Below are 15,191 nucleotides of genomic sequence, written 5' to 3'. Positions count from 1 at the left end.
CCCTTCTTCTCCACTAGAAACAGGGAGAAGCACTTGGAAAACTTTCTGCCACACAGCTCAAAAGCATCTCCCCTAAGAATAAAGGCCACAAAATCAGCCTTTGGAATTCGCTCTTGCTGACATTTCAGGGTGCTGTTGAGCAAGGAATCTCATACATGCTTTTGCACCACGTTACCTCAGTCACTGCATTGTAGACAAAACCTAACATCTTAAACCTTTCAAGTTAGTCATAGCCCATCTGATTGCTTCTACAGATGTGGAGTTTGCTCCTTTACACCTCTGGCTCAATAATACCAGCTTGCAGCCATAACTGGAAAGCTATTGACCACCCCTTAAAAGACCAATTAAAAAACCCCAAAAACTTTATCTCAGGCTCTTATCCTCAAGTTGGTTAAATGTAGCCACATGAGAAAACCATCAGATGAAGATTTCTTCCTTGAAGCAGAAGAAATGCTTATTCTCACAAAATGTTTTTTTCTATGCAAGATGATTCCTTTAGAAACCAACTTTAACTAAACTTGAATCAAATTCCTCCCCTCTCCCTTAGCACCAGAAGCAGCTCTTTAGTATTGATTAAACAAACGCAACTAAAGCTCCAACAGGATTGCAAGGTTCTTGTACAAAGTCCCATTCCAATTGCAATCACATCAGTCTCCCAATGCACACGTTTAATAGACTTACCATTAATGTAGAGTGCTAAAGGAGCCGTAGTTAGGAGTACAACTAGAGGTTGCCCCGAAAAGAGTGCGTAAAGCAGCCCTCCAATACATTGGCCGACGATGGTCTTCTGCACATCTATGAGTAATTAGGAAGGATTGAAACAAACAGGGTTTTAACCATCACCTCCCTGACCAGGAGGGAGCATTCACAGGGCATAGAAGCCAACTGCTAATGAGTAAGAGCAATGTTTAGAGGGTATAGGGGTAAGACATTGTGAAAGTAAGAAGTGACCCTTTGCCAGCAAACTTGTACCAATAATTTGGAATGTCATCAGGTTTCCCGACATTGAACTATGAAAATTGAGCAGGCTTTTTGGTTTGATTTGGCTTTTTTGGGGGAGAAGTGGTAGTTGTGCTTCTTTTTTTAAAAATTATTTTTTAATTTTATATAGCTATGAAAACATAACAAGTGTTTTTGGAGGCCTTCAGGACACTATTTCAGCTAAGACTCCCATGAAATGTAATAGCAGTACAAACTGCTTCAGGGACACAATTGGGATAGAGCAAAGCATTGTCTGCTATACCAGTAGTTTGGATACCGGCAATCAAATTCAGTTCAAAAGCACAGGAGCTTGTACTAGGAAAAGTGTGCATAAACAATTATGAAGTGAGCATCATTTAAACATACAGTAGCCTATATCTGTACCAGTCAAAGTACCCAAAGTAGCGTTCAACTTTTCCAGTCTTGAGAAAAGTTATGAACATAACATTATAAAAAGCCTTCAGTGGCGTTTGTTTTTTGTTTTAAATAAAAACTATCAAAACTTCCTGTGACCAGAGCTACTCAGTTTTTGAATACGTGGAATCCTATAACAGATACACAAAACCGATAAACTTACCAATAGCTCCTCTGGTATTTTCATCATTCAGTGACCCAAATGCAATGGATGGAAGGAGGCAGGCAAAATACAGAAAGATCATAGTCGTGATGTATTTTCCTATAGCTTTGTTGTTTCCAATAACACCTAGTGTAAAACATAACAAGTCATGTTAGTAGGGCCCATTTGTAAAGCACTGAAACAATACTCAAATCAGCCATATGTACTATTCTTTTCATGTTGAAAGGCAGAAGTAGAAATTCAGTCCACACTTTGTCTTAAACATATAGGTAGGTCTTTAACATTTGATTTTGCACAACCATGCACTTTTGATCACCTGCGATCAGAAGTAGAAGCACCAACATGCCACCAGACTGCTTCAACAGATGTTTCTGGCATGGCCAAAACAGGAAACACTGGAAGCCTTTTGTTCAGTATTGCCAGCCCCAAAAGCTTGGAAGAGGATGAAAGCAGAAACCGTAACTTTAGGGTTTATAAACCCCCCACGCCCTGCCTTTTTAATACCAACTTTATAGGTATTCTGGACTATGCCCCTAATGAGCTTCATGATGATCACTCGTCTTCACAACTCCTAATGCCTTGGGCAGGAAAACATGAAGCACTTCATTTTTCCCCAGGCAGAAATCTAAGGTTATAGGCTTGAATCAATAATATGCTATGCTGAGCCAATTAGTGCTAGCAGACTTACAAAAACAAATAGCACAAGAGGTCAGGAATGCGTACATTGAGAATTTTGCTTTTAAAAAAAGCCCTTCTGAAAGAAGGGTTTCTTTCTTTTCCATCCACTCATCCCCTCTCATCTCCATCGGAAAAAACACACCAGGCCAAAACAAAAGCAGCCAGAAAGAGAATTAAAGTGTCATAATACGAATTTAAGGGCCTCTGAAGTAGTTTCCCTTCCCTTTCCTGTTTTCAGGCTGACGTCCATCCCCAATGAGCTCATATCACACAAGAGAAAGGCTGAGAGATGACAACAGCTGATACTGCTCAAGGAGAACATAAGTTTTGCCACAGAACAGCCTTTTCAGAGAGGATACACAAAAGAGCCTTTTCAAAGAAAACCTTGAAGCAGCCTTCAACCTGCCTGTGTCACCATCCTTGATGACGCTCCTGTTGCAAGACACTTGGACAAGCTCGGAGTTGCCCAATTAGCCTTTCTGGAAGCCTCCTGAGCAGTAATCTCACACACAGGCATCGATCTCTAAGCTCCGAAATGCCCATCTATCTAGGCCTTTTCTAGAATCAGCCCCATGCTGAGGGCTGATTCAACAAGCCAATGAGTTGAATCAGAGAAGGGAGCTCTCTGCATTAGAGGCTGTTGGTGCCACACTGAGAAAATCTGACATTGCCACAACAGACTAACTGTGTCACAGGAATCAAAAGCAATCACTCAGTGACTCTAGGATCATATACAACATCTGTTTTCTGTACCATTTGCAATGCAGAGATAAGGACAGAAGGAGAATGCAAAAATCAAAAATCAAAAGATGGTGTGTAATGAACAGGCAGCTGCATGAATAAAGGACACCTTGTCATGGTTCCTGTTTTCAGACACTAGAGGAACAGACATAAATAGGACTTCTGATACTCAGCATCCTCAAAAAAGGGATAGGGGCTGAAACTTGACAAGAGACATCTCAAGCATGCAAATATGAGCATGACCTTCCAGTAGTCATATGACCAGCTGTTTCAAGGCAGATTCCTTTCAATTTATTGTGAAGATTCAGAAACCACAGACCACATTCCTGACCACTCTTGGCAACCAAAGGGTCTGAAGTTTACTTCTTGCAGATGAAGCTTTCTCATGTGATCTTGAGTCCAACAGCTGCAGGCTCCTACCTCACACTCCCAAGTACTCAAGACCTTTAAAGAAAAGGAAAGACTTGGCAGGGCAAACATTGGACCGAGTGGTAGAGATGGTTACAGTAGTTCAGAGGACTCTGCACTACTCCAGAACACTGCTTTTTAGACAAGAGAGTCTTTATAGTGTGAAAGGTCAGAAGCAACAATTCTTTAAAGCTTTGAAAACATTCATAGAAAGATAGGCAACCAGGAGCAGAGAAGCAAGTTTAAAAAAAGTTTATTTTCTGAGAAAGCTACAGAAGAGATGAGGTGCTTTCTAGAAAAACTTCTAGGTAGATAAACTGTAAAAGGGCCTAAGGAAGGAAGAAGCTTTGAAAAGCATCACAAAAGCTCATGCATGGCTTTTAGTTTCAGCTTCAATCCTTGCAAAGCAAGCAGGAGTCCTTGCTCATTATGGAGGTCCTTATGGCACATCATGGCTGGGTCCAACACTTCCAGTACAAAGCACTACTTTTAGTCCATGATCAGCCACATGAGACCCAAAGAGCAAAGAATCCCTACTGGTGGGCAGCAAAATTCACTTCATAATGGAGACAACTACATCAGATTAAACATACCCTTTCACAAATATTATTAATCACTCCTTAATTGCAGTTAAAATCATGAGCAAATACTGCCTCTTTGTACAGGTTCACCTGAGAGAAGCACTAAAAATCCAGCGTTAACCACAATTTACCTTTTGCCTTTTTAAAGTCAACATCTGGCTAAATATTTTCAGGGTCTATTTGCAACACAGGGACTGACATTACTTCATTTAAAAGAAGGTGGGCTGCATTATGATGGCATTTCATCTGCAGCAGGCTCATAAAGCCATTGAAAAATGTGTCACTCCAACTGCATAATGTAAATTTGTAGCAGAAAAATCAACTCTCAGTCCAGCTGCAAAATTTGAGCAGCTGACTATTACAGAAGCAATCCCTTGAAATTAAGGAACATCTACACATTGAAATGGGAAGCAATTATGTTCATCAACATGACAGTTCTATTTTACTTGCTTCAATTTCTGAAATGTCATAGGTTTTTAAAGACAAGGTTAGAGTTTCAGAGAAAACTGCAGCATTGCTGGCCTCACTTTGCTTTGTATTCTGCATCAATAAGTTAATGGCCAAGAGACCCAGAGATTGGGGCTAGAGCTCCTTAAGTCTACTAATTATACATTTACTGAATCAAAATAGACACAGATGGACATTCTATGAAATGTCCGACTACTAATGTTCTTTCTCAATTCTCTGAAATATCCAACACAAAACAAGTTTAATTATACCAATCCACAGCACAGCAGCAAGGATGTCTCTATTAAAGCCCCGATTTAAAAAAAAAAAAAAAAAAAAATCACCTTTCAGCAGTAAAAAGCACACAGTAAGGATATCTGTGTGTAGGTTTTGAGCCATAAAAACTCAAAGCATTACTAGCTTCTGCTAATGCCCTCAAGCTGGGCTTTCACTTATGTTAGTAGCTGCTGGACTCTGCCCAATTTTCTGAAGATGAACAGAAGATTAATCTTCCCTAAAGTCCTGTGAAGAGTAAGTCACCATACCAGCGAGACTAAGAACTTAGCTGGAAAAGGAAATCTACTCTTCCTCATTTTTGAGCAGAGAAGCCAAGCATATGCTCAGACTAGAGAAGTATGAAGAAACAAATCAAGGACTCAGACCTTTCCCTTCTCTTGTTTCTTTCAGCCTATTGCCCATGAAGTACTAATCTCTAGGAAGGAAATACCCACAGACAAAACAAGGTGCTTTTTTTTCCATCTCTAATGCATTCCCATCCATCGCTGACAAAGAGAGACTTCAAAAGCATCATAGCTGCAAAACCAGGTCACAATGCCCCAAAGCATCCAAGGAGTCAGTCTTCAAGTGGCTGTTGAACTTTTATACTCAGGTGATATTTAGCAATGAAGGGCTGCAGAGTGACACAGGAGCTATCCCATCATCTAACCTAGGGCAGCAAAGGCACTGAAGAGAAGGGAAAAAACACCTATTTGCAATCCCTTTATTTTTCCTCCTCCCTCAAGAATTCAGTACTGCTGAACAAGGTGGCCAGTGCAAGCAGGTGGGAAAGTCAACAAAGATTTGGCACATGCCACAGCCAATCCACAGCCAACATTTTCACAAGTTTAAGCTCTGTGCTATCTTAAGACAACCAGCAAAACAAAACTTCCCTTTCAAATGCTGTTTTTCCAGTGCCTTCAAGACTGGCTTCTAAGCATGCTTGCATTACAGGGAGCTTTGGAGATCTCCCTCCTGCAAAGCACCACCACCAAATCCCGAGGACGCTGCCAGCAGATGCGCTCGCCTTACTCTCAGGAGCTGGTTAGGGACCCTCTGCAGGACCAAGGACAGGGAGGAATGCACATCTCCAGCTGAACTATGCACCCACCACAGCCCTGTGCCAAGGACACAGGTCAAGGAAAACAGGGGGAAACAGAATAAATTTCAGGTCTCCTCTCTTCCCTTCACCCTCCCTTCCCAAGAGGAGAAGGGATACGGCAGAACACAGCCTCGAAGCTCACCATAAAAACCTCAAGCACCTCATTTCACCCCCAGGGCACTCCAGACACTACATTTGTAGGTGTTTATTTTTCTGTGTTGTACCAGAAAACACACACTGAAGAATAAGGGTAGCAACTTCAAGGGGCTTCAGGAAACTTGTTGCTGAGCCCTGGCAGAATTCCCTCCTTCATTCAAACCAGCATCAAAATAAAAAAAAAAAAAAATCAGGAAGCTCCTATGGTTTGACTGAATCTTAGAGTAATAGTATTGATACACACGTTTTGAGCCTATCTGACAAGATCAGGATGAAGTCCTGTACAAACTTTAAGAAAGCAGAATCCCATAAACAGAAGTTATAATCATTAAGAGACTACATGCCAAATTGCGTTAATCCTAACTTTAAGTTACACATGTTCATAGGCTCAGCATAATCCAGCTGTTCATCTTCAGATGCTCCTCTGCTGGAAGACACCTATTACAAGTCATCCATATCACTAAAGTCCTGGACCAAAAGTTTAGAAAACTGTTCCTTGATCCTTGCTTGTTCAGTAAAATGCACAAGACTTCACAATCCAAAGCAGACCTAAAGTTGACAAATTCCTAATCTGGAGGGAAAGACAGAGAAAAAGAGATGATTCCTTTCTTTCATTTCCCAAATCATGATGGCTAAGAATATTTTAATGGCCAGCTTTCTGTAGTGTGTGAAGACCAATCCCACAAAAGTCCAAACGACAAAACATTTGCTGGTCCTAAAAAGCCTTATTTATCACCCTGCCCTTAATCAGTTTATCTGTCTAAACCAAAACCCCAGGATGCTTCTCAGATTGAGGATTTAGAGACTCCAACCCATTCAAAAAAGGCATCTTCATAATTCAGAGCTCTTTGATGATGCACGTGCGGTTGTCTGGAGTGCAGATACTTGGATAGCCCAAATCCCCAATGTTCTGGTACACTGCTGCTTTGAGATGGTCCAGGAATTTCACATTCCTGATCACCTTCGGTCTTGGTGGTTTATGGCAGATGCTTTCTGCTCCATCTGGTTTTCATTCCACACAGATCCTTAAAGAATTCAGCCTAATTTCTGGTTTCTGGGAAGAAATGGCACATACTAATACACATAGGTTTTAAAAAAAATCCTCTATTCCCCATCTTGTATTTGAAAGAGCACAACTGCTCCTAAGGTGAGTACTTCACATTTGAGCTGCTATAGTTCTTGAGTTTCACTTGGCTTCTTTCTGCATCTTCCACTCTCCGGAAACTGTATAACAATGCACTGACACTTTTTAACATATACTTGCATTTTATACCAAAACCATTTTTCTGGAATATTTGTAATGCTGGATTGTCATTATGATAGCATTTCATCATTCAGGACAGGTGCAGCCAAAGGGAACAATTCTTTCAAGCTAGTCAATCCCAGCACCTTCTTTAGGCCAAGCCTGATCTGCTATGTACATCAGTTCATGGAAAGTTTGCAGACCTGGCTATAGCCCCTGACCCAGGGCTGAGAGGCAGCATGAGGAGATTAATTTGGATGCAGAGCCAGAACAGGGACCCCGAAATGGATTTCCAAATCTGCTGACAGCCAAAGTTGGCTGCAGGACCATCGCATGATGCTTTTGTGCCTGTGAATCTGCTGTGCTCAGGACGCTGACAGCCACAGCAGACACTGCTCTGTCTTGAGATGCACGTGGGTCTTCACAAGGTGCTTCTGTAGCACTTCCCTTCTGAAGTGCCTCGATATCCCTTTATAATGAAAAATTAGACTTTGACAGCCCTACAAAGCAACAGCTATAGAGATGAAGTGCCCTGAACTCACTCCAGAGGTGTTCAGATTGGGAGCTTAAGTCCTCTGCCAGATCTGGTGCTGTGGCAGACCGACACGCAGACATTTTTCTTAAAACACTTCTTGGTGCAGAGGCCTGCAGAACAGAGCTACGGCACAGGCATAGTGGTAGATATCACCCGGCTAGACCGGTTTCGGAGCACAAAGGCGAGATGCAGGGAGTTGTGAATCGACTCAGCTTCGTCTCACCTTGACAGATCCTTATCTATGCAGAGATGACTTGGGGGGGCTACAAAAAACAGCTGAGCCAGGGGTTGCCTGAACACTGCATCATGATAAGAACCGAAACCTGAATGGAGCCTTAAGTACGGCACTTGATGAGGGTACCTACAACCAGCAACCCCCCCAAGCATGCCAGACACAACACTGCAGCATGGACACTAAGGACATGCTGTTTCCTCAGGCAACCGGAATGAAAAAGACAGGACTAAGAAGTATGAAAGGTGGTGCTCACAGTGGCTGAGGGGACCCCACTACCGAGGAACAAGAATCAAGAAGACCAATGGGACGCCGCTGGATCCACAGGTGGTGATACCTTCTTTGTCTCTCTCTCTCCTCATCTCTTTGTCAAATTGTGAGAGACATGTTGCATGGGACTTGTTGGTCTAGTTGGATTGTTTAGTTAGAGTAGTTGCCATTGAGTTATTCCATAGAACCTCATGCCTTGCATTTTTTGTACTATTAAATTCTTAAATTGGTTAGCTGGTGTCATTTCACCTTAATTCAGTCCAGGGGGATCACAAACATGGTCATTGGTCCCAAGGGGAGGGAGGTCGTCCTAAACAGCTCCTTTTGCACTGCGACAGGTGCCAACAATGCACATGTGAAATTTTTTTTTTCCTGTTTTATGAAACTCCTTGCTGCTACTCCGAAAATAATTTCTTGCCCCTCTTCCTCCTCAACATACCCTCAAATACCAGAGAATATAGCATTAGCTTGACTTCAGAGCCTGCCCTCCTATAACTCCAAGCCTCCTGAAAATAACATCCAGCAGTTACAAAGCACCTGAAGAAAGCATCCAGCACTCAACCACCATGCTAAGCCAACATCTCATCCCATTTTATTCTTCCCAGCAGATACCACTAACTGCAAAACACATCATGGTAGATGAAGCATTCCTAGTTGATAAAGCTGAATCTTTGTGAGAAATAACTACTTGGCAAGTCCCACAGACACCTCCTTCAGCTGAGCAGCCAACAGCTGATTGTTACATTCCTCTGTTGGTGGTGACCATCCTTCTTGAAATGTAGCAGAGGACATACATCCATACCCTGCCCATGCTTGCTCTCAAGCTTAAGCTTCTGTGGAAGGTGGCTTCGCACTAGGATACTTGTCTGCAAAATGAGGCTCACGTGCATATCTTATTTTCTTATACCAACTCCAACACATCTTATGCCAAGATAGCCCTCAGCAGAGGTGCAGCAGGGAGGGCTGGGATGCTGTGGCTTGAGCTAAGGAGGACCTAAGAGCAGGAAGGTGTCTGATAAAGCTGAGATTCTCCCTGCCTACACTCTGCATCTTTATTTTACACAACTTTTTGGGGTTTGATACTTGAATATATTAACCAAGTCCCCAGTAAGCTGTAAGAAACTGAATATGTTTTGATGTCAGTGTCAGGCTGCGGTTCTGTAATTATGGTTTGCCCTGAAGACTTTTCACAGCCTTTAAGAGTCTCTGAAAGTGAAAGTTTGAAAATGAAAAGGGAGAAAGTGACACTTAAAAATCAAGACGGCCATTGTGGGAGCTATATGAAGCCTGAAACCTGAGGCTCAGTGTAAACACTATATTGCTGCCCCTGTGATCAGGCTACAGCAAACAAGCTATATTCTGTTTTTAAAAGCACTGATCTGAAGTTACTGCAACTCAGATTTTGTTTAAGCATTCTCAACTCCCACAGCATCACCATAATTGCTATTGATGCTGGCTTGCAAAGACAGCAGAAAGGGCCTACTAGGCCAGTGCTGACTAATTAGGTTGCAATGAGTTGATCTGTGTCTACACACAACAATAATCAATCCATTTAATCACCTCATTGCTTAATAAAAATTAGTTATCTACATACAGCTAGCATCTTCATTAAGGGAAAACTGCAAGATTCCCATCTATAGTGTGCCACGCTGCCTAATCACAGGCTTTTGTCACAATATTCTTTTAAATAAGAAAGCTATTACATGTATCAAAGAACACATTCAATGCACACTGTAAACAGGACATCGCATCACAAAAATTCAAAATCAGGCCAATGCTTTCATAAACATTGGCCAACATACCGTCAGTGAAGTCCAAAGCGTACACTGGAAATCTTCGTGCAATGTCATCAGAAATCCCCTTGCCAACATTGAGAAACTCATGCAACTAAAGAAAGGAAGGAAGTGCTGTGTCAGTTTAAAGGCTCACGTATTGTTAAAGAGATTAACCTCCTTATTCAATACCAATAGGAGCAAAACTGGTCATTTTGAATAGGGCATTCAAATCGGATTTTGTAACGACAATAAAAATAAACTCTTTGCACTTCAATTTGTATTCTCAAAAGCATTGTAAAAGAGAAAATCCCCCAGACCACCCTGTTTTCCTCCCTTCCTTCCCTCTTCTCCCTCCCATTCATATCTCCATCCCTGCTTTGCAGGTGAGGGAGCCGATACAGCTGAGTATGACCCACCAAAAACACCCTGACCAACCGCAGCATTAGACTTTTGGTACCCTGGGGTTAACCATCAGGTCAGAGATGTCTTTCCCATCCTCTAGCCAGTTTATTTTTCTTTAGATGCCACCACAAAGAAAAACCTTTTCCACCAAATCCATGCGAAGTCTCTGAAAGAGGATCCCCAGCAAGTGATCCCTTACTTGGCATTGCCATGGGAAAGGGAGACCACAAATAGATGTAGTAAGAGAAGTAAGACTTTCTACACCTCAGACTCCACCAAAAGGGAACAAGCTTGAATAACTTTGCATAACCAAGCCGTAATTTCTGCCCATTAAAAGACAGTAAGGTCATTGTGAAAAGGTTCCAAAAATCCAACATGTTCTCTTTCAATTCTGGTTTGGGGGCCTGAAAGGTGCAATATGATTGTTTGTAAGATCTGATGCTCACCACAGGCAACAAGGAGCTTTTTCAGAAATATGTGACAGCTGCTATTGGCTTACAGCCTCCCAATTCTCAACTACATCCTTACAGAAAGCACATGGAAAGCGTCAGAGTAGGCAACACTTGCAAATGAGGCACCTGTCAGATTTTTTCCTGTTATCCTCAACTCACAGTACACGTACTACTCCGAAAAATAAAGTGCACCTTTATACAGTGCTAATTACCCCAGCTGTCTCATCTAAAGTATTTTATATGTTTGTTGCAGAACTAGACACAGAAGACTTACAATCTCTGCTAGGGAGTGTGTGCATGTGTGTGTGGAATCACAGATGCAAAATTTACACTAACAGATCATCTCAAAACAGCGTGGATGTCTTCCTTTGGCTGGTTTATGTGAAACTGATAAAAACTGCTGCTTTAGAAAGGGCTTGGCACTACAGTGCTCATTTAACACACTACACACAACTTTGCCTTTTCTCATGGGACTTGCCTACTTTGCAGCACCTGGAAGATCAGAGCCGTAAGTAAAACGCAACAAGGAAACCTCTCCTTTAGAAGTAATACACTGGGCACGGCCAGGTTTGAGGTGCAAAAGATACAAGCTGGACCAGTGCCTTTACCAGTGACTGTCACATCTCATATTTCAGCTACTTAAGTCAATTTGCCAACACATCTGTATTACTATAGAACAGTTTCAACTCTCTAACCTGAAAAAAAAATCAATATGAAAAGATGGCAGACACCAGCATAACATCTGCATTTTAAGCATTTTCGAAAAAACTATGAGCTTAAACCATATTTGGAAGCATATTTGGACATCAAAGCCATATGCACTTGAAAAGCAATTTAATTTTTCCCCCCTAGAAAGACATTCCTGAAGGCACGAGTCAGCCAGATAATCACAATAGCTGTAATGACTAATATGTTTACTTGTCTTGCTGCAGTGAGTACGGGAAAAACGATGCTATGGGTATCTCATCTTCCGGGGAAGAAGCCACATGCTTGCTGCTGGCCTGGGGCTGAGCGTGGGGTGGGAAGGGGCACTCATGCACATTGCTTATCTGTAGGCAGCAGTAACTGTGCAGATGAGAAAAGCACTGCTTAAGTTCTTGTCCCACAAGGCACACAGGCAAATTTGAGAGAAGGGGAGCCAATGGGTTATATTTAAGACCCCTGATCCCCCCATGCATTTATTTCTTGCACATGTACAAGTTTAGCCTAGGGTGGGGCATGGGGATGTCAAGCAAAGCCTCATCAGTGGCTAAATATGGGGAAAGTTGTTTCTTCCATATGGCTAACCCTCCTCTTAGCTTTCCCCTCTGCTCTACTAACCTCATACTCAACACGGGTTGCAATGAGGAGCTAAAAGACCAAATTTACTGACCTCTGAAGTTACTGCCCTTTTTTGTTTTACCTTTTATCCCCCAACCTATCCATCATGCATTGTCACTGCCTAACTCTAATCCAGACGTGTGTCAGTCTGGCTCTTGCCTCCTGCCATGTTCTGAGCTTGAATCTTGTGAGGTTTTTTTTGAAAAAGTCTCAGGAAAGACAAGTGCTGACACTTCATTCTTGCCATTTTTTGATCTGCTTCCTCATATACTCCAGTGCTGGGAATTTCATGCACTGCCATTCCCTGCTTCTTTCTCCTTCGACGGGTCAAGTTTGGCTGACCCACTAGCTTTCCACTCCCAATCATAGCGGCACCTCTCTCATGGTCCTGTTGTCTTTTTGATTTAACATGCTGATACTAGGTAGCTTTATCCAGGAGGCCAGAGCTGCATCCCCCAACCAAAACCAAGCTTAAGGCTTATTAGACTAGGTTAATTAATTTTCTACTTTCCATTTCACAAAACCGTCCAAGTCTCTTGCCATGAACAGCCACTGTTTGGGTTAGAGGCTAAATCAGCACTATGAATTACACAGTCAAACAGAAAATATCTGCTCCACACACCACTGACCCTTTCTCAGTCTTCCCCTAAAGTACTGGGGGCTGCATGGCTATTTTACACAGACCAGGAACACACACTATCATCCCTCCTGTTGATGCTGAGGTGACATAGCCCAGCCCTCTCAGCAAATGCACACAGGTATCAAATGGACACAAAATCACTGCTGAAAAGCATTACAACTGTTAGGGGCTCCTCCATGAACAAAATCAGTTAGATGCCTCAGTAAATAAGAGGATTTCAGGCTGACTTAATTATGACTGAGTATGTAGCCTTGCCTAAATAATCATCAGAGATGAGCCAAAGCAAACTGACTGTGCTGTAGGCACAGCATGGTATGCAACTGTCATGTCCCCTTCAGTATTTTAGCAGAGGTAAAAACAAGCACTTCCAAAAATCCCACTCACAGAGCATTTGAGGCCCATTTCTCTCCCATCACTGCAAGACAGAGGGAAGAAGGGAGGCAGGAGGCAGATTTTTGTGCTACAGGAGACTTTACCCTCCTGGCCCCTCCTGAGGGCTCATTTATCATAAATGCAGTGGCTCTGGGTTAGGGTATTTATTTCACTGGGGGTGGCTCACAGGTTGAAATTACACCCCTGGTCTCCTATGAGTTTCTGCTCATATTAAATGCTTCCTTTCTAGAAGGCTATTGCACAGCGCAGGCAGAGGGGGAGGAGATGCTGCTGAAGATGGCTCTCATAGGAACTGAGGAATGCAGGCTATGATCTCAAATCAGCCTCACTTCTCCAGACAAATCTTTGCTTGCCAGGAAGTCTCCATCCCAGCTTCTAAGTTCTATGCTGGCAACGCAGGGTGGGAGACAGCTTCTTCCAAGAGACATGAGAAAGCAGTTACTACTACACAGGCTGTATCTCCTGAGAGATGAAGGACAAAACATTTTAACAACAACAATTTACCAAATCCAGACCAAGAATGGGCAATGCCAAGAGCAAGTGCTAAAGAAACAAGCATCACTATCTACAGCACAGGCTCAGAGCCATTGAAAGCCTGCCTGGCCAAGGCTCCTTGCCCAGCGAGGCAGGTAGGAACCACCTTCTCAGGGCCAACATCTAACAAGCTCAGTGTTGCATCCAACCCTCCTGTTCACCAAGCCAGAGAGCAGAAAATCCTCTACAGACATTTAAAAAGGGCTAGTTTTAGCAGATAACAGAGCTAGACACTTCAACTGCTCTACCAAAAACCCCTATGAAAGACCAAGTGCAAAGGGTTAAATCTACTTTACCTAAATTACATTACTGTAACTACTCCAAATACCACCAACTCTGGATGACCTAGGTTTGAAGAGGGTTTCAGGACCTGTTCTGCAAGCTTAGAAGCAGATACGGGGTCTTGCAAAGTTCAAAGTGCTACCTATAAGCAACAGGATTCTGCAGGAAAAACATGAGCTTTGCTCATTTCCAGATGTGCTGATCAAAACCCCTTAGGTCTATTCCAGGAAAAAAAGTGATAAGTTAACCAGCTTCTGCACCATAGGCAACCCAAAGTTTCAAGGTTACTTGTACATCAGGGACAGAAGCAGCAAACTAAAGTTTGTTTTTCAGGTATGCTGTCTGGTTAAAGAATGAATTTCTGAACAGAAAAGCAAAGGGATGACCAATACACAGGAAATACCAGAAAAGAAAGCCGAGTTACTGCATTTCCCTCAAACTTTAAAGTACAAAGCAAGTAACATTTTACAGAGCTACAGATCAAACAGTGAGAAGTCAGGCCAAACACTGACAGGCAACCTTTGAGTGAAATTACCACGCAGGGATGGCCAAGAAATCTTTTGGCTATGGGAAAGACAAGCAGCAGCTTCTTCAGAGACTTCTGATTGCAAGGATTAAGTACCTTGGACTGACAACGCACAGTGATCCATTAATCCCACCCCTGACTAAGCATCTGGAATCAAAGTCCTGTAACCATTTCAACCCCCTACCACTCTGCATCCCTTCAACACCTGCCTCTTTGAAGTGGTTTTCTTTTTTTTTTTTTCAGATTTACAGCAGGAGCTGAAAAAGGTAGACATACACACAGCAACCATTTGTAGAAACCTCAGTGCTAAGAGCTTGCTAGGAGATCCCAATGGATACAAGCAGCCCAGGTGTTTCATCTTCCTACTCAACCCCCCTTGCATTTATGCATTTGGACACCACTGAAGCAGGGGCATGGTAGATGTTGGCCAGCCTTACCTTGAGTGGTTTAGGACCATGCGACTTGTGCCCATCGCTCATTGCTGAAGGTCTCTGATTCACCACCGTCAACAAGTGGCGTTGGTGGACTAAGGCTTCCTTGAACTCCTCTTCGGTTTTGGTTTCTAGGAGTTTCTGCCGAAAGGTTATGTCTGAAAACATCGTGGCAAAGGTCCTGCCCACTTCTGTGGCAGTTTTGGTGC

The 15,191-nt window shown here is 42.7% G+C and overlaps 1 protein-coding gene across 1 annotated transcript in view; it reads right to left on the bottom strand.

Annotated features, from left to right (window-relative positions):
* SLC4A11 (solute carrier family 4, sodium borate transporter, member 11) overlaps nt 1-15,191 on the bottom strand; it is a gene marked incomplete at its 5' end in the record, with an annotated part of 79,630 nt that overhangs the window by 22,057 nt on the left and 42,382 nt on the right. The window contains 4 exons of the mRNA XM_010282861.1: nt 682-795; nt 1,559-1,684; nt 10,030-10,114; nt 14,989-15,191. Coding sequence (XP_010281163.1) covers nt 682-795; nt 1,559-1,684; nt 10,030-10,114; nt 14,989-15,191 — 528 coding nt within the window. The remainder of the gene's footprint in view (nt 1-681; nt 796-1,558; nt 1,685-10,029; nt 10,115-14,988) is intronic.

This window comes from Phaethon lepturus, unplaced genomic scaffold, assembly GCF_000687285.1.
Source record: "Phaethon lepturus isolate BGI_N335 unplaced genomic scaffold, ASM68728v1 scaffold8370, whole genome shotgun sequence".
In the NCBI taxonomy this organism is placed as follows: Eukaryota; Metazoa; Chordata; class Aves; order Phaethontiformes; family Phaethontidae; genus Phaethon; species Phaethon lepturus.
This window is presented reverse-complemented; position numbering and strand designations above follow the sequence as displayed.